General features: G+C 39.0%; 1 protein-coding gene across 50 annotated transcripts in view; it reads left to right on the top strand.

Annotated features, from left to right (window-relative positions):
• UBAP2 (ubiquitin associated protein 2) overlaps positions 1–27,104 on the top strand; it is a 182,274-nt gene that overhangs the window by 11,814 nt on the left and 143,356 nt on the right. For all 50 annotated transcript variants that reach the window (XM_065047037.1, XM_065047028.1, XM_065047034.1 and 47 more), the window contains 5 exons: positions 12,099–12,238; positions 16,241–16,318; positions 17,868–17,978; positions 22,137–22,290; positions 24,036–24,113. In XM_065047037.1, the coding sequence (XP_064903109.1) occupies positions 12,140–12,238; positions 16,241–16,318; positions 17,868–17,978; positions 22,137–22,290; positions 24,036–24,113 (520 nt within the window). In that variant the 5' untranslated portion in view covers positions 12,099–12,139. Of the gene's footprint in view, positions 1–12,098; positions 12,239–16,240; positions 16,319–17,867; positions 17,979–22,136; positions 22,291–24,035; positions 24,114–27,104 lie in introns of those variants that run through there.

Here is a 27,104-nt window from a genome sequence, read left to right as displayed (position 1 = left end):
AACTTTGGACAATTTGACATCATATGTGAGCAGCTTGTCTCTTTGGTGTCTTCAAAAAGGTTGAGAAACTAACTTAGAAGTGGGAGATGAATTTTATTTTGCCTTTTTAATATTAAACACACGAGAACAGTCTGTATGACTTTGTTCCTCCTTTTAGAGTTGGGTTCTGTGTAGAGGATACTTTATGTACCTGGTCCTTTCTAGCATGTTGCACGTTGTAAAGATTGTTCATCTTTCATTTCTCTGGACAGTATGTTATTGTTTTGTTGCAAATCAGGTAGACCTGACCTCATGTAGACCTTTAGGATGGTAGAACAAGTGTAAATGATTTTACATGAGACATCAAATAGGGAAGTTGTGATCATGAGGAAAATAATGCTCAAAATCGAGTGGAAAAGTTTGGGGTAAACCCAAATTTTCTTACTGAAGCAGATCAAGATGAGAATTAGTATTAAAAAAAAACAATAAAACCAACCTTGTTTAAAGCTAGACAAAATGCTAACCGTGGTCATGACTGTATAAAGAACAATGCAGAGGTGGCAGAGAAATAAAAATTATCTTTTATGGCTTTCAGTTTTCAGTGCTGTTTCTGTGGCTGCTCATCTCTGAGCATCTCACAGTAAGTTTGAAAAAGGACTCAGCTTCCTGCAGTGTGTGCTGGTTTGACTGAAAATGGGTTAATTTTCTTCATGCAGTTAGAAACCTTTATTTTTCATAGCTAGCATGGTCATTATTTTGACTTAGTTTGAGAACAAGGGATAGCACCCCATCACAGAGTTAATGTTTTAATTGCTCTGGTCTGAGAGCCAAGGACACTCTGGATGCTCTGACCACAGGTGTGAGGCAGTGAGGAAGGGTGGCATGGATGGGGCAGAGCTTGACTGACATCCAGACTGATTAATGAGAGTATTCCATCCCATTAGTTTCATGCTTCAGATTTAAGGAGAGTTGGGATGTTCCAGTTCTGCTCTTCTGCTCTCTCTCACTCTTGCTGGCTCTTGGATGCAGCCAGGGGAGTTCGGTGCAGGACGTTTAGTTTGGCCTTCTGCCATTTTGCAGAGGCCTCTGGGCTTTTCTGCTTTTTTCCTTTTTTCTCTCTTCGGGATCAGCTGTTCAGGACCAGGGACTGAGACTGGCGGTTCAGTTGTGGATGGAGTTAGTCTGGAATTGCCTTGAGTATCTTTTATTTCTATTTTGTATTTATGTTTACTAGTAGTGTATTAGTATTTTGTTATTTTATTAAACTGTGTTTATCTCGATCCAAGGTTCTCCCTTCCCTTTTGATTCTCTCCACTACTGGGGGCCTTGGGGAGGGGGTGAGTGAGCAGCTATCAAGTTTTATTTCTAGCTTGAGTTAAACCATGACACTGTGTTTCACTTGGGAAAGCTAAATGGACTGAAATGACTGTGGGTTTTCATCAAGATTTTGTGCACAGTAAAAGCATAAGATTGTGAAGGAGGGAAATCTTTAGTACTGCCTTAGAAACTATTGTTTCTTCTTTCTGGAACTTTATATTCAGGGTTGTGTATGTATCTGCAAAAAAAATAGTGGTTTTTTTTTTTTTTTGTGGATTTTCCTCATGCTTAATATGAACCTTGAGAAGTGTTGTCATCTGGGGGAAAATTATAGGAAGATGTTCTGGAATATCTTGCTTTATTTAAGAGAGGTCTTTTTCAGCAAGTCTGCTGGTTTTCTGTGGTTTTCTGAATATCTGAGTGTATCACAAGCAGTGTGATCTGTGATCTTCTCTCAGCATCTAGTTCAAGAAGTAGGGCTCTGTACAGGTGCGGGAGTGATATATGAGCTCTTTGGTGTTGCTACCAAAACTCTGATGCTAGAATCAAAACTCTGATATGATAAGATTTTTAGCACACTTTTTAGATATGGCCTTACTGATTATTCAGTGTGTTTGCTTTTATATTCACTTGTGGCTTGTAAGTTAGCCATTGCTTTTTGTTGTGAGTGTGGTAATGGGATTGAGTGTTTCAAGTCTGTACTAATCTTCCGCTCCAAAACTTTTTTTAATGGTGGTACTTTCTACATTGCTCTTAATTGTCAATTCTAGTATGAATTAACTAGGTACCCTTTTGTTTTAATGCAGTTAAGTGTGTTTCCGCTGGTGGGAGAACATCACAAATGTCTCTGCTCTTGCTTGGCTATTTTTAGTGCTGTTGCTTGTATCTGTTTCTATTCAAAGTATTTCTTTGGAAGCTGTTCCAGGAGAGTGGGGTTCGGTGACGTGGGGGGGAGCAGGAGCTGGAGGGGGCAGGGAGAGCACAAGTACCAAGCATGTTTGTCCCTATGTCAAGTGCTGCTTCCCATGTGCCACCTTGTTTACAAAAACCCCACTGAAATCAAATTACCCTTCAGGGGTATTGTCCTGGCTGTGTGGCTCTCAGCTTGGGTTAGCTATTTCTTTCTGCCATTTGGAGTACCTGGGTTTCAACTTGAATCTGCTTCTGTTTAGTTGTGGGATGTCACTTAAGAGCGAATAGCTGAAATATGCATTTCTACAGTTTTATAGCCAAAGCTGACAGTTCCCAGTATGCTCCTGTTACAATTCAGCATAATTTTTTGTTTTGGTACTGGTTTAATCTAGATTAGGTTTCCTAATAAGTTGATTAAATTTTTGTTCTTGTTGTTATTTAATAGCTTTTTTTTTTTGGCTGTTGCATGAATTACTCATTTTGTGGGTACAGCTGGCTGTTGACTGTAATGGTAATGATGGACAGGGGTGTGCTCCACTGAGAGATTTGTTGTGTGTGTCTTCCTGTACTGTTGAAAAACTGCAAGCCTGAAGTGTCCAATGTATGCTTGTAGCTTGTGTTGTATGTACTGACTTAGCCCAAGCTTAAAACAGTTTTGAAAGTGTCCTGCTGACATTATCACTAGAGGTGTGGGGAATAGTGGTTTCGAGAAAAGTTGGTAACAGTTAATACAGGAAGGTCATGTGTCCTGTGTAGTGTTAGTGGTGTACTTCAGTCTTATCTGAGATGCTTTGGCTACTTAATTTTTTTTCCCTTGTAGTACTGATAGCTTAACCACAGTGTGACTTGGGTTCCTATGCCCTTCCATGAATTCTTTGCAGAGAACATCTTTAACTTGTTTAGTTTTTAGTCTGCAGCTGTTTCCCCACCTGTTACGTATGTGTATATATATGTGTGTGTCCCCACCCTGAGCTCACCTGGGTTTCTAGCTGATAGACTGGAAGGCTGTGCAAACTATTACAGTCTGTGGAGGCTTTGCTTTGTGATTGTTTTGATGGAGGTAGCCATCTGAAGAACTTCCAGTCATCTAGCCCTGCCTTCTGGGACAAGTCTGTCTGAATTTCCTCCTTTACGCCTTGGAGGGACTGCTGTGGTTTCAGTGAGCTGGCAGAGGAAGTAAGCCTTCCCCAGGTGGGGCTTTTGATAGGGAAAGGGTGGATGTTTAGGTGTATTATTCCTGTGAAAGTGAAACTCAAAAGATGACCAGAAAAAGCATTGAATATTTAGTTCTATATACAGAATCATTAAAGATTGCTTCTGGCAGCTAAATTGCTTTAGGGTAGTTTGAGTCTCTAGTTTAATGCCCAAAACTGAATGTAGACAGATACTTCTGTGGCTGGGGAAAAGGATTGTATTGTAGATTACCAAAGGCTATGTTAGTCAGGTTGTCCTAATGTTCATTGATTATAGCTGCCTCTTGTTTGGATAGAAACACATCCAAATTTTTTTAAGTGTATTCTTCACAGCAAGTTGCGCAGTCCTAACGGTTATCCCAGAGGCTGCGCATTAAGGAAAGTTCCTTAGTAAAGTTGATACTAGTCTCTGCTTTCCCACTGGTCATCAAAAGAATATGTACACCATAAGACAGTGCTGTAGTCAAGGTCACTCTACTGGCAGAGTCCCTTCCTGGGAGATTTTTATTTTTTAAAAGACCTACAAGGCATTTTTAATGTTTTTTTCATCGTTGTTGCATGCAGAGGTCCTGACCAGGATCAAGTCTTCCTGTACTGGATCCCAGGAAAACAAAATGTGAAACGTCACATTTTATCCATGTTATAATGGTGTATGGCTACTGAAATGCAAGTTCCCCCTTTCCTCATGAACTTGATCCATATCACTCCTGTCAGATAAGCAGTTGTATAGCCACATAGTTTTCCACTGGATGATCTTATTCAGCTGACTCACTGTTTTGTTTTAGAAGGTTTAGTTTGCTCGTGGGTCAGCACGCTCAACCCACTCCTTTTGCAGCTGCAGGATTGTTAGTCTGATTGAAGGGAAGCAGCAATATTATGTGGTTAAGGAGTAGGGAAGCAGGAATGTAATTTCTGGTGACAGCTTGCAGTTGCATTGTATTAGATGTGAGCTGAAACTTGATTTTAGTGGAATAAACTGTTAGGGTTCTACATGCACTATGTATTGAACTTGAAGTGAATATACAACCAAGTTCCAAACAGGAGCTCAAGTTCCAGTCATGTTTTTTTGTCCCAAACTTTGCTTAGCCATCCTGTACTTTTGTGTGACTTCAGGAAGGCCATGTTAGTTCTGGCTGCAAGAGGGTAATGATTTTCAACCCAGAGAAACCTGCTAGTTCAGTTTTTTCCTCAACTTCAATAAATCTTTTTATTTATGAAGTACTAGTTAATGTTTTTTACAAACCTCATAGTTCATGCAGTTTATAATTCAATCTGAATTTGTTGCAGGGAGTGATTAGGCTGTAGTTCTGCTCGCTGCTGCTTTGTTGAAAGTTGTAGACACTGTAGTGCCCTTTTGTTGGATGCTACTCGGGAAACCTTAGGAGGGAAAACACTGAGTGCTTTACCTTTTTTATTTTTCTCCGTTGATTTTTTTTTTTTTTCCATCTTGTTGGGGGGATGTACACAGAAAAACAGATATGATGAAGATATTTGTAAAACTGATGGTTCTTCACCACTGAACATAGCAGTGATTGAATAAACAGCAAATATACTGTGTATTGATTTGGCTAGAAAATAAGAGCAGAGGACTTGGAAATGGAGGTGTTCCTTTCTTCCTGTAGCAAGAGGAAGTAGAGTGTGTTCATGGCTGTGCGAGCACCAGGAACCACATCTGAGCCATTGTGGTCTCTCTGCTTCCTAACCCAAGATACTGAGTCAGTTGGGAGTTCAGGACAGCATGCAGTGTCATCTGTGGTAAGAATACATTATCCCTTTTACTTTCGTAGCTTTTAGAGAGGATTTGCATAAGAAAAGCTTTTTCTATGACAGAGTGTAAGAAATCAGGTCCTTCCATCAAAGATGACAGGAACATGTATTTAATTTTTCCTTCAGGTCTTAGAATATCTGCACAGGTCAGAGCTTTTCTTAAAATATTCCTCAGCAGAGAAGTGTACTTCAAAAGGGAACTCATAGGATCCTCATGATCACTGCTTCTTAAAGAGGATTCCTATTTTCTATATGTTATATTTCTATGTGGACCAGTGCACGTTTTTTTCCTGTCTGGCTGATGATGGCAACACCAGTGGTCTGGTCTGCATTATGGTGTAGTAGGGGTCTTTAGTTCTGATAGTCCTGAGAATGGTGCTTAGATACAAAATAGCATGCAGTTACTCAAACTGGATCTCTGTTACTTAAAGTTTCATTACAGTCAATACAAGGTGCTGGTAACTAGTGTTGCAGGTCCTTGCGAACATGGGGCTTTTAAAGTGTTAGGACAGTGAGCAGGAGTTTATTCTGTTTGCATACAGAAGTCCAAGTGGTTGTTGTCTAAAATGGCATTCTTGGAGGAAGGTAGCAAAAGATCAAAATAGTGACTTTGTAGATACAGATGTCTGAAACATAAAGTTAATTCTTCTGCATCTTCTAGAACATTCACTGGCTTTCGATTGTCCAGAACCACTCAGGAGTGTTGTGTTCTGAGAGCAGCAGAGCTGGCTGGATTTTGCTAGCCACATTTTTAGCAGTGTAAGTTTTGCCTTGGTTGTGTGAAAGATAAAGCCCTAGGTGGAAGTCAGCCTTCTCTGATTTCAGTGCAATTGTCCTTTTTTTTCCCCCCTTTTTTTTTTTTTTTTTTTTTTTTTTTTTAAATACTAGGGAAAGTTGAATTTTGGGGAATTCAGATTCCACCTTCAGAAGTTTCTGTATGAATAAGGGCACTTGTTTCTGCTTAAGTTTAAATATTTATAAAGAAATGATAAGAGCAAGTCTGCTGGATATTTATGGGGTGTAGCTGGCTGATTTTGATTAAAGCTAGGATAATCACTAGTATATACTAAAATGTAAAACACATCTGTTAGCAGAGACACTGGGGTAGTAGCCAATATAGGTATTGTGAGATTAGAATATTTTTCTAAATAACACTAATGATATTATGTAACTTCCATGACTGAAACCTGCTCTGCTAGAGGAGAACATGCACTATTGAGTCCCCCTTCCGTATCATGAGGGGCGTTTGAGAACATGCTTTTGAGAGGGGCTCTGGAGAGGTGACCGCCTTTTGCCTAATTCTGGTCTTTTGAAGAGGAACACTTCTTTCTCTTCCATAACAATGCTGTCTTTTCTTTCATTTATAAGATTTATTTGTATATGTTGCTTTATCTTCCTTTGTATAACATTTGCTTAGGAATACTAATTCTTGAAGTTTGGTGGTTTTTTTCTGGTAATGAGAAACTTCTGATTTTTGTAGATTGGGATATGTTCTTAGCTAAGTATAGATTGACTTGGCAAAATATAATAATAATTTAAACTAGCATTTCAGTGGGTTTGAAGGACGGTGGGTAAGAGTATTCACTTGTTAATTCAATATGCTTTTCTAACACAAATGGAAGTGTGTATGTTAGTTTATATCTTTGTGGCTAATTCCAGAAATCCTCTTTTCTTGGTAAAACATGAGAGTATATAGATAGTACAATTTCTCTCTGCTGTGATATTCTGCCAGTGATGCAGGTCTACACGTGGCCATCCTGTTTACTATAGGAGACCATAAGATGAGACATGAATCCTCCCAGGATCCATAAGCTCAGGTTCATTGTTGTTGGCTTGGAGCAATACAGACATTGAGTAATCAGCACTGCTCCCATGGAACATCTGACTCTTGAAAACTCTTTTCCCTTTTTAAGCAGTAGTAAAGGTGGTGAGATTCTTTAGAAAACAGCACTTGAGGGAAATGCATTCCATCTGTGCTTTGCGGACATATTTTTTTTCCTCTGCTCTTTTTTTCTCATGGTCCTGTGAAGTCTAGACTCATTGTACATGTACAGTAGTCCTGCAATCGTGAGGCAGTGTCCTGCAGCCTTTTCCCAGCCCTCTCGTTGTGAGAAATCCTTGACTGAGTTGCTTTGTGATTAGGGTATAAAAAAACAACCATGCTTTTAAGGTGTGTTCTTTATCACAGCACATTGTCTGCAGAGTCAAGAAAATAACTTTATTGAGACTGCCTTGGGAAAAGAATTGAAACTATCAATATTTTGTCCAGGTGAATATTAAACTTCAGAAGGATTCTTGAAAGTCAGATGGTATTGCAGTGTGTGGTCTGTCCCTGGAAGTTCTGCAATAGATTTGCTGTGTCTTCTGGGGCTTACCACCCTGCCAAGTCAAATAGTATTCTGTATACATCCAGCTTTTATGACTTCTATGAGCGTGGAAGAACTAGATTTCTTGCAAAGAGAAGTTGAACAAAAGATCAAAGAAAGTGTTATGATAGCTTTAAAAACCTGGTTTTTGTGTTGATATGCATTCAATTACTCTTTGATTCTTTGCCTTCCTCTTCTTCTTCTAAAATCCAAAGCAAAAACCCAACTAAATGTGAATAAGGCTTACGGGAATGGAGACTTTGGGAGAGGGTGGGATTTGGTCTCTTTAGGAAAGAGACTAATACTTAAGTACTGCTTTTGGAAACTAGATAATTGTTGCCATCCCATCAGCAGTCTGTTGATGACTTATTATACAACACTGTATCTCCTGTTGTAGTGTAAGTCCTTGGGCTAAACTTACTGTACAGACAGAAACACTAAAACAAACAAAACATTGAGATTTGGGATGATTTTCCTCTTAAATGCCTCTGTTTTCCGTTTTTAAGTCTAGTTATTTGCTTTGTGAATAAGTGTTGAAATTTGAATTCCTTAGTGGTTGACAAGCTAAACATACGTGAGCAGAACAATTTTCTTAACTACTGGCTCAAAGGGATTTTTTGGTTTTATGGTTGGTGGTTTTTCTGTTTGTTTGTTTTTAAAGTAGAAGACAATCTTCCTTTGGAGGTACTAGATTACATCAGTGAAAAAAGGTTTACAGCAGTCTTGTGCTTCTTTTTTATTATCATGAAAGAAAGTATGACCAACTTCTTTATGCGACAGTTTTGGGAAGTCCAGTCTCTTTCTTTAAAGCTTTCTTCTTCTCTTTTCTAGCGCTCTGGTGGTCTGTTTCATTTAATGGGTATATTTTTCTTCAAAATACAGCTGTTTTGGCTGCTTACTAGGGTTGCAGTGTGTCTACAAGGTCACATATTAATTGCTGGTGAGGGACTTCTGCATTGACCCAGAACCTGACATGGAAACTGAAACACCTGCTTGTCTGAATAATTTTTTTAATCTTTGTTCAATAGATTTTAATTAAGAGTTGTCTTTCTCCCAGTCTCAAATCTTTTTTCCTCATTTGATCTGCAGTTAAAATTAAGTTCATCAGCTTGTGGTATCCTACTCATTGCTATGACAACAGCCTGCCAAGCAGACTTTAATATGAGGAATTGGAGAGAATAAGAAGCTGCTTTGTGAGCAAGGAAATGTTCTTGTTCAGCCTCATCTTATTAATTAATAATATCCCACTTAATGCTCAAATTTGTACTCGTCGTGGTAATTTGAAGGCAGTGGGTATCTGCCTTGCTTTGCCTGTTGTTTCGGTACTCTGAGGAGCAGGTGTGCTAGGGTGTGAAGCCTCAGCCCGATGTGGTGAAGACATGCCGGTGCCAGGGAGGGGGCACGTTTTCCTGGTCAGTGTGCTGTCGGCTGCTCCTCCTGCATGCTGTGGCGGGGCTGGATACTGCCTGTTGATGGTGGAAGCCAACTGAAGGCGGATAAAATAAGTTCATATTGAAAACTCCCTTTGTTTGGAGCTGCCACTTGTGCTTCTAAGAAGACTACTTCGTGTCTGAAAGGGATTATAATGTGTCTGTGCTGGCTTGACGGGAAATTTTAAATTGAGGTGTGTTTCCACACTTGTCTCAAGCAAGTGCAAGTCCATACTGCTGCCAGGAAGAGACTCTCAGCTTTGCTAGTTTTCTGCTTTGGACCTGTTGCCAAATTGTGCTGCTCATGGGCTGCATGGTCAGCAAGATGAGGATCTTCTTTGAAGATCCTGTCATACTGTTAAGGTCGTTTGGCTCTGTTCCCACTTGAAGGCTGGTCTTGCTGTGCTGCTTCATTCCTGGGCAATGTTTCAAATGTTTTTTGTGCCTGCCTTTTTCCTTAAAGTATCTTTTAATCCTGACAAACAAATATGGCTTAAGCAGCTGTGGCACAGAGATGCTGTAGAATACGAGTTAGGAGAGGGAGAAGAAACACAGTCCTCTTCAGGTACCATAGGTTGCCTGGCCATCAGAAGTGTAGGCTATAGTTCGGCGTATGCTTTACAAACAAACTGAAAACTCTGTTTTAACGTGTGTGTACAGCTGTCATGTCCAAAATGTGGATCACAATATTTTGAGTAGATTTAATGAAATTAAAATAACAGTGAAAGGTATGTCACATTTTCTGGGTACTAGAATCTGTGTAAACATGCTGTTAATTCAGAAATGGTGAACAAATTCAGACCAAATGGAATTAAAATTTCTCAACATATCTTAAATCACAGTAGGCTAATTTTAGACAGTCTTATTTGAAATTTTTAGCTCATCTTTCAGAGATGTTATTGATCTCTGTCCTGTTCTCTGTTCAGGGCTTTTTTTCATTGCTCATTATGCTAGGTTCAGATTGTGATGAGCTGACCGATTCACAGAATCACAGAATGGTTGGGATTGGAGGGGACCTCTGGAGATCATCTAGTCTAACCCACCTGCTAAAGCAGGTTCACCAGAGCAGATTGCATGTGTCCAGGTGGGTTTGAATGTCTCCAGAGAAGGAGACTCCACAGCCTCTCTGGGCAGCCTGTTCCAGGGCTCCGGCACACTCAGAGTAGTTTCTCCTCATATTCAGATGGAACCTTCTATGCTTCAGTCTGATTCCCAAAGGTCCTTATTAGTGTATGTAGATTTAAGTTAGCTTTTAGATGTTGGCAGTCCAGTCAGCAATGCTTATAAAGCAGATTTTAAGAGAAAGAGCAAAAGTAATTTCTACTGTGAACTCCACTTGAAGACTGCCCATAGCACATTTAAAATATCAGTGGACAGCCTTGACCACATAGTCAGCAATAAGTATTAAACTTGTTGTTTAGAGTTTCTCCACATCTACTTAATATTTTGCTTTCCATAGAACATGTTATCACGAGCTTGAATAACCTCTGTTCTGACTGTATCTGGTTTTTAGGGTGCCAAGTGCAGAACTCTGAAGGCCTGTGTGTTCTGGGGCTTGGAAGACAATAAAGTTTAGACTTCATTAAGAGTCTGGGAGACAGATTGGCTGGGGTGAATGTATTCATAAACATGGAGAAACACAGTGTTCCAGTTCAGCTCATCTGTAGTTGGTTCCTGGTAAAGGCAGGCTTTTTCTTGTTAAATATGTAAGGCTTCATAGAAATACACTTTCTCCTCAGACTTTATTGAATGCTTTAACTAGCACATAAAGAAATTCAATGTCAGGTTCAATTTTGGCCAAGAAAAATGTGTTTCTAATGTCTTCTAAAGAAGTGATTTAGATTATAATGGAGTTAATTGTTTTTTTGATTCTAGATGAGGCTCCTGAGCATCTTGAATCGATGTTTAAACTGAATCTCTCATTGCAACTTTAAATTGTTGAGTACCCATTACTTGTGAGTGCTAGTGAGCAGTTAGGTATTGAACACATCCTTGTTCATGCAGTCACAGCAGTTTACTCAGTTTTCATTTGAGCATTATTGTGCATTGGGCTTCATGCCGGCCAGTTTGCACCAAAGCTGCCGCCCTGCCAAGTTGCGTGCTGAGGCATGTTCATACATTGGGGGTGTGATAAAAGCTCTTTGCTGATTATTTGCACATCTGTTTCTGCCCAGGGGCACTACTTGTAAGTTGTCCTTACTTCTTTAAATTTGCAGTTTTACTTCCCAGTGTCCTAGGGACAGAAACCGGGTAGTTGACTATTACTGTTCTGGCCAGTTGAGAGATCAGTTTCCAGTTATGCTAGATACTATAAACTGCACTCATCAATTAGCCTTTTGTTAGATGCTGTACAAACAGGGGGAATAATTAATTTTGTGTTTGAAGGTAATTTTAATGCTGAAGGATGAAGGAGAATGAAAGCTGACTTCTACAAATGGGATTGCACTGATGTATATGTGGGGTTTGGGTTTTAAGTTTTGTTGTCGTACAACAAAGGTATGTTTAAAGCAGGGTAAGAGATAGTTTTGTTAATCACGTCTGCAAGTATGAGGGTAAAAAAAAAACAACCCACTGGTTACAGAGGCTGAATTTAGAGGCAAGGATCATAATTTCTCTTACAAATGAGAGGTGAGGAGTGGGCATTGGCCCGAACCTCCATCTATGTGCAGGAAAGCAGTCTGATAATAGGGAAGAGAGGAACTGCCTAGTTTGTGACTTTTGTGTTAGCATTCTGAATGGTTATGAAAGTGGTTATATTCCAGGGATCAAAACAAGACAGCAGGTATTAAGAATTTTGAGTGATACAGCTGGAGCTGAAGTTTCAGCAGAGTAGCAGATAGAAAAGTCTGTATGTTAAATAACTGGGAAAAGCTGTGAGATTTAGATCTTTTCTGGGAGTACAGATCTAGACAGATCCAAATCAGCTGACAAAAATGCTTTTTATCTGCTGCATTTCTCCCCTTACTGTAAAGGCTGCAATAAATCCAATAGTAGTGTGTTAAAGCTGCTTTTTCAGGATTCTCTGTACAGAGTTTGTGGTAAAGGCAGGAAGAGTTTGAGCTACTGCACTTATATAGGTATCGAAATCAGTACCCTGCCTTAACTCACGCTCTTTTTATTTTTTTCCCTTTCAGATTTTCTATTTTGTACATACATTGTTTTGTATATACTGTATATGATGACTTCGGTGGGCAGTGAACGTACCCGGGGCACTCGGGACAAAACGCAAATTTCAACCACACAGCCAACACAACCACAGAAACAAGTAGTACAGGTATGTGATACTATATAATCTTTGTCAGGTTGAAAGTGTGTGTGTAGTGATATGCATTTCTTCCCTAAGTCAGTAAAAACTGAGAAAAGACTGGAGTAAAAATCATGGTGTGTTTTGAAAGAGTATATTTGATATCTCGCTTTAATTGTTCAGTAATCCAGCACAGCATTAAGTTGTTCCTGTATTCTTGTCTCTAAAAGAGCTTTGTTTTCTTCAGCAACATTCCCCATCAGTGAGGAATTCTATGCCTGTGTCAGAATTTCTGTCCTGTGACCTCAGTGTCCTCAGATCTCAGCTCTTCCATATGCCAGCTTCATGATGCTAGAAGATTTCTGGTTGGTAGGGGGATTTGGGTGGGTGGGAAAAAGCTTCCATTAGATGTATGCTGTGTTCTACAGCATGATTCAGTGTATCTACAAATCACAAAATCTTAAACTTCTTGTGCAGTGTCTTCACAAAATGAAATGACTGTTTGTCCGCTAGTGGACTAAAATTACTTTGAGTATCTGTGGGATTGAAATTAAGCTCTTACCCCATTGTCTTAATTCTCAGCAGCAGAGTAGTTGTGTGCTTGTCTGGGTTGCAGAGAGTGCAAAGTGTCTCTGCTCCTGGCAACTCATTGTTCTCTTGTCAGACACTTCTCAAAATTGGACTCAAGTCAAGAATTGCTTCAGTTCTCTGGTGGCCGAGAGTGCATCAATCTAAAGGTGTTTCTGTGCAAAGTCATGTCTGTTTTCTAGACTGATCTTTAACATGGGGAGGCACCTGCTCTGTTTTGTACAGTATTAATTACGTGAGCAAAAGCCCTTTTCATCTTCTTGTGTTACAGCATTTGTGTACTGGTGATTCATGCTAATGTGTGGATTTAGAAAGGGACTTTCAACAGGCGAAGTTGTTAGTTTTTGTTTTATAACAAGTAAGGCTGCAGGAATATAGTGAGCAGTTTGACAGAAGTGGTGGTTTCCCCTTTTTTGACTCTGGTAAGACAGCAGTAGAGTACTGTGCCCAGTTTTGGGTTCCCTGGCACAAGACAGACATTGCTAGGTGACATCAAGTCCAGTGAAGAGCTGTGAATATAGCTGAGAGGCTGGAGCACAGGTTCAGTGGGGGATGGCTTAGGGAACTGGATGTCTTCAGCCCCAAGGAGGCAAGGCAAGGTCATATCTCCTGTTTGTGTACCTTATGATAGGGTATAGAAAAAGTGAAGCCAGACCTTTCCCAGACAGAGAATGGTACAAGATGGAACTTGTGGAAATTCCAGCTGTTTGAAGGTTAAAAAAAAAAAAAAAAAGTTTACAATAACAAGATCATAGATTAGAGAAGTTGTGGGATCTCTGTCTGCCGCCAAGCTGTTCCTGCAATGTCACATGCTCTCAGTGGGAGGTCGCACTGATTATCAGTCGAGGACCTTTCCAACCTATGTGATTGGTTTTAAGCACTAAGTTTTACAGACCTTTTTCTGCACTTCATCTACTGATTCTGCTTCTTGCATAATGGATACTGTTTTGGTCAATTTTGTGGAAAAGATGGTTATTTAATATACAGCAATTATGTGCACCGTATTTTTTGTTGTTCAGATATCAGATGACTCTTCATGCTTAGTCAGACTTTACAGATGAACAGACATGTGTGGGATTTACTGTTTAATAACCACTGATTCATTTTTCTGAATGTAGAATAATGTTGGCTTTCCGAAATGGAGATTTCATTGTCATAATACCACAATAATCGTTATTTAAGTTATTTAAGAAATTACATCACAGTTCTTTTGCATTGCTTGTGGATAGTAAATGTACCATTTTGTTGTAAGATCTGGTCCTGTTACTGTAAATTAATTTTGTATTTTGCATACTTCTGTTTTCTGATAGTTTGAAGTTGTTGGTTAATAATTTCCTTCACTCTTTTATGTTGCAAATATGTCTTGTAAAACTGAGTAAAGTTTTAGCTTCTACTGTTTTCCTAGTTGCAACTAAAACCTGATTATACTCTTTTATAGGATTCTACAGTCTTACTTGTAACAATAGTGCCTTAAAAATAAACTACTTGCTGGGAAAAAAACAAAAGTTTTTGTGACAATGATTTGTTGTTTGTAAACACATCATGTGGGTTTTAATTTTTTTTCTTCTGAGTCTTCAGTTGAATCTGAATGTAATCTACTGGCATAAATACCAGCAATGTTGCACCTACTTGTGTTTCTAAGCTCTCTGCTTACACAGGAAAACTGAAGATACTGTCACACATTTGATAGCGTTATAAAATTGGTATATTTTTGTCTTTGAACGTGGACTTGAAAAAAGAAATGGTTTATGGAAAAAACGAATTCTAATGGGTTCCTGGTTTTGGTCAAATACACCATTGTGTCTCTACAAAAATTGCATTGTCTGAATGCTGTAAATCTGGATATCTTTAAAGGAGATCTCTTCACTAGCTTAAAAGTTGCAGCGGGCCTGAGAAGGCTGAATTCAGGATGAGAAGATGAATCAACAAGGCTGAATTCCTGAGACCAGCAGACCTTTTGTTTCTGCTCTCTGCTGAGCTCTCAGCAGACGCCAAGAGCGAGCTCCTTTGCACAGAGCACCACACAGGCTTTTGTGGAGGGTGGCACCAGGGCCAGCATGAGGAATTCCAGAGCAGGCTCTCCTCTGTGTTATTGACTGACCTATGAAGCTGTCAGCATGACACTTTGAAAACGTGAATTAGCGCAGAGTACTTAACTCCATTACACATGCTAATTGTCTTGGAACATCGGCTCTGAGTACAGCAAATGTTGTTTCCTTCAAGGAACTGGGACAGCTGCAGTAACTTCTCAGAAAAGAAGCAGCTGGTGGTGTACAGTGGAGTAATTTTTAGACTCATCTCAGCATTTACACTTGGTGACCTCCCTGTGTTTGTGGTAAGCTCCAAAAGCAAAGCAGTTCGAAGCTGATTAAGTCTGAACTCCTGAGGCACAGAATTTCATGTGGGTATTCTGTGAAATGAGATTTTGAAAGGTGAGATTTGGACAGCTGCCCGGGACAAATCCTTTCTGTCAAGAATTTCAGTGGATGAGCTGATCCCCTTCTCAATGAAGAAGTCTTCCGCAACACATCAACTCACATTTTGGTGCTGGCTCTCTTTAGTATCTGCCCTCTGTAGCATGAGATGGAAACCTCTTTTGTTTGAGCAAAGATCGGATTAGGTGCAGGATCATCTAGCACAGTGTTATCTTTGGTATTTTCATGGGATTATGGTTGAAGCACACTGCAAATGCTGCGCTGCTAGCAGTGTCCTGTATGATGGGACATCAGTGTTCTTGAGTTGCATTCTCTCTGCGGCAGCAATGGCCTATTTGGATTTATAGCACATTACTGCATCCGTCAATTTTAGTCTCGAAGCTTTTGGAGAAGTTGCCAAAGTGGATTTGTGGTCCAGAAATGTTAGGGAAGCACCAAATATTTCATCAATAGCAAGATCCTTTAACGATTTTCAAAGACCAGTATTTGCTTATAAAGAAAATAAGTGCAGCTGTTCATGGACAAAATCTTGAGGCATGACTCAATCTCTTTTTAAGTGCTGATAAAACTACGGTCAGGTTGTTGTTGAGAGAGTCGTGGAAGGTGATGTGAGCAGGAATCATCAGAGATGTGGTTAATTTAGAAATACCGTTGCCAGTTTGTTACAATAAAACTAACTCTGGAATGGTAGATACTAAATAAAAGTACAAGTAATTATATAAAAATGTAGGCTTCTGTGGTATATTTTATTACGTGGTTGTCTTTGTGTGGTGACTTTTAACTGTGTTTCGAACATATTAGAACATATTGAAATTGCTTCTGTCCCAGCTAACTTTTTAATTATAAAATGGGCATAGAGAAGATATTAATCCCTTTCCCATAGCACCTCTGTGCTTGTTGTGTGTGTTCTTTTTGAGGATATGGAGAGGAAAAATATAGTGACACTAGGAGACACTTTAAAAAATATATTGTTACCTCGTGTACTTTATTGGATGTTTGCATTTTTCAGGCAACAGCAGAACAGATTCGCCTTGCTCAGATGATCTACGATAAGAACGACGCAGATTTTGAAGATAAAGTGAAACAAGTATGTTTCTTATGGTACAGAGTTTTTATGCCCTGCAATAAGGTGCTCCAAAGCTGGTTTGCATTTTGGAGCTAGAGCATCTGTTTCTGATTTAGATGAGACCTTTTTCAGAAGGATGTAAGTTTAACTAGAAAAACTTGCTCTTATTGTGCTGTGAAGTCTGTTTACAAGAAATTTTGTGGTAGTATAGCTCTGACTGTATAGTTACACCGGTGTATTTTCCTTTGCAGACAAGTCTTTAAGCCAAAACTCATCTGTGCTGATGTGTCTTCCAGACTCTATCTTTCTAGTATTGTCCTGATGCTTAATGATGGTCAGAATACAGAGTGCATTCAGCTTGTCCACATGTACACGCACATGCGAAAAATATGTCACCCGTGTAAACTGAATGCGCTAATATCTTGGCTGTTTTCAGAAAAAGTAAAAATCTAATAGCTTAAAGATGAATTGAAGTGTTATTAAAAAAAAGTATTCTGACCTCCCACATCTTTGTATGCATTAAAATGGTAGAATTGTGAAAATAAAAACATCATTTGCCCAACCATGCTGAGTTTTGCGTGTAGATGCTTGAGCTTCCATTAAGTTATAGCTGAGATAATTAATTTGAGCAATATTGAGAATCCAGGTCCTTGTTCTGCTGTAGGTATCGGTGATTTGAACACATCACAACTCACAAAGAACCTAGGAGTATCCCCAGAAGGAGAGAACAATTAGCGTGAATGTGTTAATGCAGTGGAGGAGCAGATTTCTTTTCCTTTGTAAAACCTCCTCTGAAACATTATTGTTTTTTCTTATTCTTCATGTAAACTTGTTCTGCTGCTGTGCCAGAAACGTAGTCTTGTACTTCCTGAAGCCCAAGGAACCCTCATCAATAGTGCCTGTAGCTCTGCTGGTGGGAAGGATAAGAACTAACTTCTGCATAAGAAATCTGCAATATTTTACACTGCGCATATATATTTCTAGCGCATGTAGAGCAAGTTGCAGGACGTCCCATGGCAAACTGATTATTTCTGTCCCACACTCTGCACAGCAGGTCCACAGAACCTGCAGCCATTGCTTGTGCCTTTTATGTGCCCTTGTGCTGAAATGGACTGATGGAACTGACCTGACTGAAAAATAACTTTTTTTCTTAGTCTGCATGTTTTTTCAGGTGGATATGTTCTCTGTCATGGCTTACCTTGTGTTCCCACCCAGTGGGATAAAGAGGCGGGTATTTGGTGGGGAGGGAGAGAGAATGATACTGGAGCTATCCTGGTCTTTCACATCTTTACCCTCGTATATCTCTGGTGACAGCTTCTGCTCCAAGCATAAAGTTAAAAGGAAAAAATAAGTGCAATGGTGTTTTCTTGATTACCATTTAATTTGTGTTTCATTCTGTGTCATGTCTGAATGCCAAGCAGATCTGTAAAATGCAGTTAGCCTCTATATAGGAGTTTAATTTGCTCTGACATAGTAGCTATGCACTTTCTTGGAATCTATGGTGGTGCTAACTCTTATTTCCTTATGATGATAATTTAGATTTTTTAACATGTCTGACTTTTACTGCTAGCTTATGGAAGTGACGGGGAAAAACCAGGATGAGTGCATAGTGGCACTACATGATTGTAACGGGGATGTGAACAGAGCAATCAACATACTGCTGGAAGGAAGTTCAGACACGGTAAGGCTTTAGTTTCATGTTAAACCACTCTTTTTGTTTGCTGCGCCTTTCTACTTCTAAGAAGTGATTGGGAAAGTCATATTTTGGAAGCTTTTCATTTCCGTGTCTCTATTCAAATTCGTTTAAAGGAAATGTAGATTGGGGCAGCTTCTTTATTGCTTGCATGCCTCAGAGTGAGCCAAACCTTGAAAATCTTGTGGGTGTTCAGCTAGTCTCTTGCCGAGTCCTCTGGTTTTCATTTACTTGCAGCAGTACTGAAGCTGAACTCAGTGCTTTGTCAGACACTGGCCTGTTTTTTGCCTCAACGTTTGTAGTTACTCTCCACAGCCCTGAGACTGTTTGTACAAAGAGAAACCTTTATAAAACTGAAGGGCAGGCAGGTATTTAAAGTTTTGCAACTTCCGTAAATGTGCATTGGCTGTATTGAAGCTGGAGGAGGTTTCCACATCTAAAAGTTGCATTGACAGCTCTGCTAATGGCAGAAGAGGATAATCCAAGTAGTTGCTCCTTTCATTGTGTCGCTTATTTGCGTGACTTTGAAAAACAGAGGAGACTAAACAATGTGTATATAACAATAATGTTGTTTATAGCGTTGCATGGGACATTTTTTTATCTCAAGAGATATGAGGAAGATATGTCTTGCTGTGGTTGAAGTTTTTGCTGGAGAGACTTGTTACAGTTTATCTGATGCAGTAAACTAGATTCCATCTCATCTAAATAGGGAAAGAAACCTGGACTTCCTTTCTTAATGCTGAACATTCAGTATTTCCTGTGATTTGTCAGGATGTGTACGCTGGCTTATTGTCAATGAGGAAGCTCACCCCACACACACCCTAAATCTAGGACACACGCTTTCTTTTCTATCTGCTTTTCACTTATAAGAGTTGAGGTATTCTAAAACGCAAGTATATAATACTGAGTGAGTTGGTAAGTTGGGAGTAGGAAGAGAGCATCTCAATTAAATCTGTCTTGGTAATGTACTGGTTTTGTGTTTTCTTGTATTTGCCATTTTCTAGTCGATAATCGTTTTCTGGTTGATAGAGAATGTTAAATGCTTTCTTATTTTAGCAAATTGTTATAAGTGATCATGACATGGAAGAAACTTTTTGAACTCATTTGTCAATTAGATGCAACATATCCATATGTTCTGCTCTTTTGACAAGTCCCTCTGAACCCACTGGCCTCTGTAGATGAAATGCAACTCAAACAACTACAGACAACTTAAAGGGCTCAAGTAAGTAGGAGTATTAATTGAAGGTTGTGAGGAAATGTATTCTTTATGGAAGTTTGTGGGCCTCCAGTTTGAAGGGTTTGCTTTAAGGCCAGTATACTCCAGAACAGTTTAAACATGGACTTGAAATTGGAAGCGGAGGTGCTACTAATTCTGAATGCAGATTACCAAATATCTTTTTCTATTTTCTCTTTGCTTTCGTGCTGTATAAGTCTTTTTTACCTCATTTGGAAGAAGATGTGTCTATCCAGTTTGAGAAATTAGAAGAGCAAGGACTGATAGCTAGAATGTCTATTTGTAATTTATTTGGTACTCTGTCAGTTTTGTCTTTTTGTTGTTGTCATTAATGCTGCGGTCTTTAAGGCTTTATGCTGTGTGACTTGGTCTTGTGAAGACTTTTTACTTGCAGTATTTGTTGCAGTCTAGCTTTGGTTAGGCGGAGGCTTGTGGGTGAGAGTAGAGAAGGGCATATGTTTTTTTGCCCAAGACTTCCATTCATTTAACTTCTTACGGGCGTAAGATCCGTTTTATACCCAACCATATTTTACTTCCTAAACCTTTGAAGACAGAACAAAGAGGACCTTTCAGATTTTTCTTCTGTCTAAGGCCAGCAAGAAGGCTTCTGTTACGTATTTTTGGAGGTCAGCTGGCATTTGGGTTGCCTCAGACATCCTTAGCTGAAATTGTGATCAGTTAGCTCCTTTACAACAACAGACAGCTTCAGTAGCCTATGATGGATTCCCATGTCCAGGGGTATCACCATCCTTTACCTTAAAAGGCATGCCCAAATTCTCAAGGCTTTCCTGAAATTATATTGTGAGAAAGCATGAATCTGGTGCTTTTGTAGTCATCCTTTTACTGACCCTTCCTAAGTCATGTAAAACCTTGCTAAGGGGAGGCTGCTTCCTTTTAAGCTTTCCTTTAAGCTTAAGGATCATCCAGTTTGGGGTATTTCTTTAAATGGTCAAAGATCTTTTGGGTCCGTGCCCATCAGTGAAATAGTAGTGCATTCTGAACTATATAGACTTGGTTCTTCAGTTGTCAAAGCAAGTTTTTTTTTTCTCCTGTGAAGTGATTCTAGAGCTCTAGCAGTGTTTTAGCATGTAATGCAGTTACACAGGCTACAGCAGGTGAAGCTGTATGATAGTTACTGTAGGAAACAGTTTTCTGTTGCACAGAAAACATGGTGTGGCCCAAACACGTATTTTTATACTTCAAATATGTGCTGTCTGCTCTTCACCCAAGTTGGCTTATGGTGGTGTAGTTTATACTGAGGATTAAATTGAATGGAATAGGCTACCTTAGCTTACTGAATTATTTGGTATACCGCTTCTCATAGAACTTGTTTAGAAACTGCTCATATAGAGTTCACTTAGCATAAGTAAATTTGTTTAGCGTAACTTCTGCAAGCTGTGAACTTCTGAACTCTCTGCTTCATTAAGTAAAAAAGGCCTCAGAGTCTTTATGCTAGAAGATAAGGGGAGCTCTGTCCTTGGAGGTAAGTAAAGAAAGAACAGAGTCTAACAAAAAATGACAACAGAAGAATGTTTTGACTATTGCCAAGAACTTGTTTTCTCCAGCTGCAGATGGCACCAGGTTGAGCTGCTGTATGCTGTATCTTGAGAATAAATTATTTGTTTTAGAAGAATTTGTGGAATCCTTGCCTGAGTCTTCCCAAGCAGATATCAGCCTGCTTTCTCACCCGACATGTCAAAAAATGAGAGTAACCATTCTCTCAAAGGACACACTGGAACATTGAGTTTATATACATAAAATGCTTTGCTACCTGCTTTCTCAATAGCATTAGCTTTTTCAGTTCTAGGTAGCTTTGACTAGTTGATCATTGCCTGCCTCTTGAGGGCTGCTCATTCTCTGTAGTCTGAATTTGTGAGGAGATAGGATAGGACCTTAAATTACTGATAGCTGACCTTTTTTGTGCCTGTCAGAGGTCATGGCTTTAGTGTTTCACAGTTGATGACACTTTATTTGCTTATGCAAATTTCCTGATTAAAACCTTACCTAGACTATAAGCTGATAGAGATGGGGACACATATGTAAACGTATCTGCCATCTTAATGGTTTGCAAATAATACCTTTCTTTTTTGCTTTGCAACTATGGCTCAATAGACTAACCGTGCAATTGCATAATATATGAGGTGCTGTCCTATTCTTAGCAAGTGGTTTAGTCATTTTATTTTCAACTCCTACAGATACTTCTGTGAATCTGATATGATCCCTGAATTTATTTTAAAGATGCAGTTTAATATGAAAGCTAATGTCTGGACCTTGGTCCCTTGTCTTGTTTAGACATATTTTTTTCTGTATTTTGTTGTATGTGATGAACTGTATCTGTTAAGAATGGATGGTCTGGCTTATCATGGCCCCTGTTTCCCTGGTTGTCGTTCTGCCATTCTGTCTGTTGGTGCTTGAGCTCTAGTATTTCTGGATAATGTTTTTTCTTTTTCTCTTTCCCCTTAGGCCACATACTTATTTTCATCAGTCACCTGTTCAATGATGCTTATATATTTTTTTTTTTGTTTCCTTGGGAGAAAAAGATAGCTCTGTGATTGTTTCCTTGCTAGATTTATCAAGGCAGTTGAGAAGGAAACTTTTGCTTACTTCCCACGTTTTGTGTTGTGGTTGTGTCTAGGCTTTTTCAAACTAGTGAAAATCCACTATAGCCAGAAATATTTGGGATGCTCACATTTCATAAGACAAACAACTTCTAAAACATGTTTGTTTCTCATCACTTCCCCAAAATACAGCCTGTGTTTCCATTTTGTATCAATGTAGTTTGCAGGTGTTACATATGTGATATTATGCAAATATCTGGTTTTTTACTGTGGAGAGGTGTGACATGGAAGTGTGCACTGAGAGCTGTCTTTTCCTTTTTGACTTTTGTATCTAATTCTATTCTACCCAAATAGACTTCCTGGGAGACGGTAGGGGGAAAGAAGAAAAACCTTGGAAAGGAAAGTTCAGAGAACAAAGAGAACAGAGAAAAACGAGGGGACAGAGAAGTGAGTCGTGGACGGGGAAGTTCCAACAGACGGGGAAGAGGAGGCAGCCGTGGCCGAGAGTGTACGTATGGGGGTTAATTTTTGAAGATTCAGACACTTTCTTGTACCTCAAACTGGCTGAGTTAAGAGCGAATGCTTGATGGAGTGAAGTCTATCTGAACTATAGCTCAGCACTGAAGGGCTGACAGCTTGTTTGTGTGACAGGTATGCTTCATCTGTCTACATGACTTGGTTTTGGGATGGTCTGTGCTTGTTCAGAGACGCTGATTTTAATTTAAATTTCTGTCCTCTTTTGATTTAATTGATCTTGTACAAACTGCAGTTCTTTCACATAAAGTTTTGTCAATTGAGTCTAAGACTACTTGAGAGCAAGTATGCTGCTGCACAGCTGGCATGCTCTTTTGTTTCTTTCAATGAAAAAATGATCCAACTTTGATTCCCTCTCCTGTTGAGAGTCAGAGAACCTGAAGATGTTGTCATCCTCTTGTAAGGGGAACAAAAAGACTGGGATCGTTATTAGTTTCTAGCATATATTACTCACGTAAACCAATCAGAGGTGAGTTTCTACAACATGGAAAATTCTTTGTGAGTTAAAACATTTACAAATTTGCTACAGTTTCTGCAGGTGCAATAATACATTGTACAAAAGCAAATTGATGTTTCCAAGTTAGGTGGCATCATGTTAGATACATGTTGCTTTTTTTTCCAAGTTTGATCAGCAGTATTGAAGCTGTGAGGGCCATACACAACACAGCTGAGGAGAGAAACTGAAAGGAAAAAAATATGTTTGGCTCTTAACTTAAAAGGAGAAAAAATATTTACTGTATTAGTCAACTCTTCTAATTAATTATTGGAATATATTCAGATATTGTGCCTATGAAGACATTGTTAATCTTTGTAGAATACAACAACATCTAGATATGAAAAAATAGTAATAAAACTTGCAGCTGTGCTTAGAATTAATTTAAATCAGATCCATCCACATAGAAATGAGGGGCAAATTTTTTTTTTTTTACAGACCCAGATCCTGCTTGTCTCCTTTTATAAACTGGAATTTAAGATTTTTCAGATGGCTACCAAAGCTTGATATTATCTTCCCAGCTTTATGTCCAAGTGTTGATGATTTTATTGCTGCCATTAGAAGTTGTGCAGTACAATATCTCAGCAATGTTTTAAGTGGCCAGTCAATTTTTGTTCTTATTGTGTTTCTTTTTTTTTTTTTCAAGGAGCAAAACATCTTTCAGATTACCTCCTCAGGAGTTTTCTGCTTGCAGTGTTTTTCTAATGCCTCACCTTCACCCACTCATCATCCCTCTGATTTGAATACAGAGGAGGGTTCTTTTAAGTTTCCCTGGTTGTACAGGGATTTGGTCTGGGTGTACAGGAGAAGAGTTGGTGTTGGTAGTTAATCCTTTTCCTTTCACTGCTGCCACTCAGCATGTTATCAAGGAAGCAAAGTATGAGGCAGCTATATTTCTAGCTCATTAAAGAGGTTAGGCCATTATTAATAGTGTAGGCTGAAAAATGCTGTGCTGCCTATTTTTTTTTTTTTTTCTTTTGAGAAAACAGAAGTGTTTCTGCTGAGGAACATTTCCCTAAAAGGGATATTTTGCTTCCCAATTGTCCTGTGCAAAGTAAACATATCTTGCATGTAGCTAGGCCCACAAAGAAGAGGACTGACTGAGATTTGTTGACTGGCTTACTCTAAAATCTTACATTTTATCTTGGAGTTCAGGTTAAGCAGATGGCTATATTGTCTCATGTATGAGTCTCTAAAGCTTCTCTTAAGCTGTCCTCTTTCCACAGTTAGAGCTGAAGAGAATGGAGTGGACAACAATCAAGGAAACAGGCCTTCAGACCGTGGGAAACGTGGCCGTGGGAGAGGTGAGATGGTGACATTGGTGTGGGAATAGCACTGATTTCATGTCTCCCATTTATTTCTTTAAACACTTCATTTTAAGCATTTGTTGGTTATGCTTCAATTCCATAAGCACTTCAGCCACCTTTAATTTAGGTACCTCCCCCCTCCCTTACCCCTTGGCATGTCTTGGTCTCAGAACTTAAAAGAATTGACACAAATCGCCTTCATGGTCATGTCCTGTGTAACAGGCTGTTGTGTTTTGGCTGTGGAGAGCCATTTTCCCAGATGGACTCAAGCTGGCCTCCTGTGAGTGGGAGTACACTGGGCTCCTCAGGACATACCTTGGCAGCAGGAGAGTACAAGATTCCATATGCAGGGCTCTCAGGGAGAGATTGGATGTGTACTTGTGCTGTTTCTTTGGGGTGGATCCAGTTGTCAGGATTGCCTTCTGTTTTCTGTTCCAAATCAGGAGAAACACAAGCCACCTTAGAGGCTTCCTGATTAGAGAAGGAATTTAGCATGGAAGAGTTGATGAGGAGAATTGTGGAAGAAGAATACTGCAGAATCTTAGGTACAGGTCTGATCCTATCCTGTAGAAGAGATCGGAAAGATGTTGATAAGGGATTCCATGTGGAATCTGGGGATGTTTAGTTGGTTTAGATTTTCACAGGTTGGAGTGGAAAGAGGCTTCTTTTGTTATAACAGGAGGAATGAAGATGAGTAACCAAGGTACAGCACAGATTGCGTGGGGAAGTGGATATTAAATGAGTTAAACTGATGAACTGCACAGCAGAGCTGATGTACTTAATAAGTAAGGTCTGACTCACAAAAAAATTCTGCCTTCAAAAGACTCTCTTCTTTTTGGAATATCCAGTAATGAGGCATTCGAAGATGGGCACATCCAACTTCATTGTCTCCAGATCTGCATCGTGAAGGAGTGGAAAGATGCAGAGAAATGTATCTTCCAAAAGGCTGTGAGAATGACTTGTTTGTGCCTGTGAATCAGCAAATATCAAATGGTGTGTGCAGAGACGTAGCTTTGCAGGGGAGGGTGTAGTATAGTTCACAACTCTAATTTTTGTTTTGTTAGCACTGTTAATAGATGAAATGTAAGTCTTTTGATATTTGTTTTATAAAATGATCCTTTACATTCAAATTATAAAGATTTTTTTTTTTTTAAATTGTTGGATGAAACTTAGAGGTTAATTTCAAATGCAGTCTCTTTTTTTTTTCTTTGTAACCTTATGAACAATACTGCTTTTGTTGTCAATACTGTAGCTCTCTAGATTAATATCATATGTCTCAAGCTGAAGTACTTAATCATCAGATCAAAGTGACATAATAGATTGAAGAAATATGAACAACTTCAACCAATTTCTGTTCACTGGCTTAGTGTACGTAATATTATGGTATCTCTTTACCAAACATTTTAGATTGTACATTCATGTGAGTCAAGTATCTTAATTAAGTGTTCTCATCTGTCTGAAATAGGCCTATTTTAAGGACTTCAGAATCATTATATTACACATGTGTATTCTGTGGAAGGAAATACCTAATTTAGTTTTATAATGCAAGTTCTTGATATCTTCAGGGAGTTGTATAAAACTGTGTAATTTACTTCTCAGTATTTCAGGGATGCATGACCTTCTTTCTTAGGGTATCAGTAGAAATAATAAAAAAAAAAGAGCTTCCTGCCATTTCATTCAGTAGTCTTAATAGGGTAGGCGGTATAAAGCATACAGGCATCGCTGGTTGCTGGTGTGCCAATCAGGGATTTGAAGTAGATATACATTCCTGACTGATTAACAGAAAGCAAAAAAGCATCACAGGATGTGTTTCAGGACACAGCCTAGCTGAAGTTGCTCTGCCCTTGTTCTTTGCTTGCTGAACTGTGGTGTAAACTTTGACTTGGAAAGGATTCAAGGAAGTTATTTTTTTTAAGATGGCCTTCCCATCAGTCTTTTGAGAATTGAATTTCTTGAATGAGTTTAATTTTCATGTGAAAAATACTGCAATGGTGATGGATGGTGATTTCATCGAAGTGATCATATTTGTGTGCCAGTATTGCAAAGATTTTTAACTGTTTGGAATGGTATCTCCTGAAGGTATTGTGGAGGAAGATGGTTATGTCTTTAGGATTGTCAGCTCTTGAAACATTTCCTTGTTTGTTTTAATCAGCTGCATTGTTATATACAAACTGACAACTTTACAGTCACCTTTCTTTTTTTTTTTTTTAATTAATGCTGCTGTTTGAACTGTTCTCACATGTTCAGTTTTGAAGTGCAGGTCTGGTTCTCCCACTGTCCTCCACCCTGTGTTGAAAAGGATGTGGTTGAGCTAGAAAAGCCTGGGAGGTACTGAGAAGACTGCATTTATGAGGTGTGAGGAACAAGCAGTTATGGAGGTGGTTCTTCATACATGTAGTTAACCACACAGAAGGACTTGAGAATTTAATCTTAGAAAAGAGCAATGCCAAAAAAAGGAAAGAACACTTAGGGTTTTGGTGTGTGTAAATTATCTTTGGAGCCACAAATAGTTGAAGTTTAGGAGACGGTCTAGAGAAACTGCACTCTGGTTATGGTTCTTGTACTCGTCCCTAGATTATCTAATTGACCATAGCCGATAATGGGATAGCAGGTAGATGAACTTTTGGATTTGATTGAGTGTAGAGATTGTTATAGATTCATATGTAGCAAAGTGAAAATGGATTTGTCGCTTTTACTGCAGTTGCTCTGTTCTGTTCGTCTTCATTCTTCCAGGGCAATGTGAGCGTGCCATAAATGTGGATGCTGACAGCAAAACAGAAAAATGAAAAGGAAAAACATGTTTTAATTTTGGACCTAAACAGCATGGCAAGGAGCCTTTCAAGCTCATTTTTCTGCTGGCTGTATAAGAAAGCGAAGTAGCTTACGTTTTTGTGAATATCTGACTATAGCCTAGCTTATATTCTTTATATATATATATTTTGAACATTTTTAGTAAGAAGTATGCTATCCTTGAAAAAAATGAGTTTC

Source organism: Columba livia, chromosome Z (assembly GCF_036013475.1).
Source record: "Columba livia isolate bColLiv1 breed racing homer chromosome Z, bColLiv1.pat.W.v2, whole genome shotgun sequence".
Classification (NCBI taxonomy): Eukaryota; Metazoa; Chordata; class Aves; order Columbiformes; family Columbidae; genus Columba; species Columba livia.
Note: the sequence above shows the minus strand (reverse complement) of the source record. Positions and strands in the feature narration are given on the sequence as shown.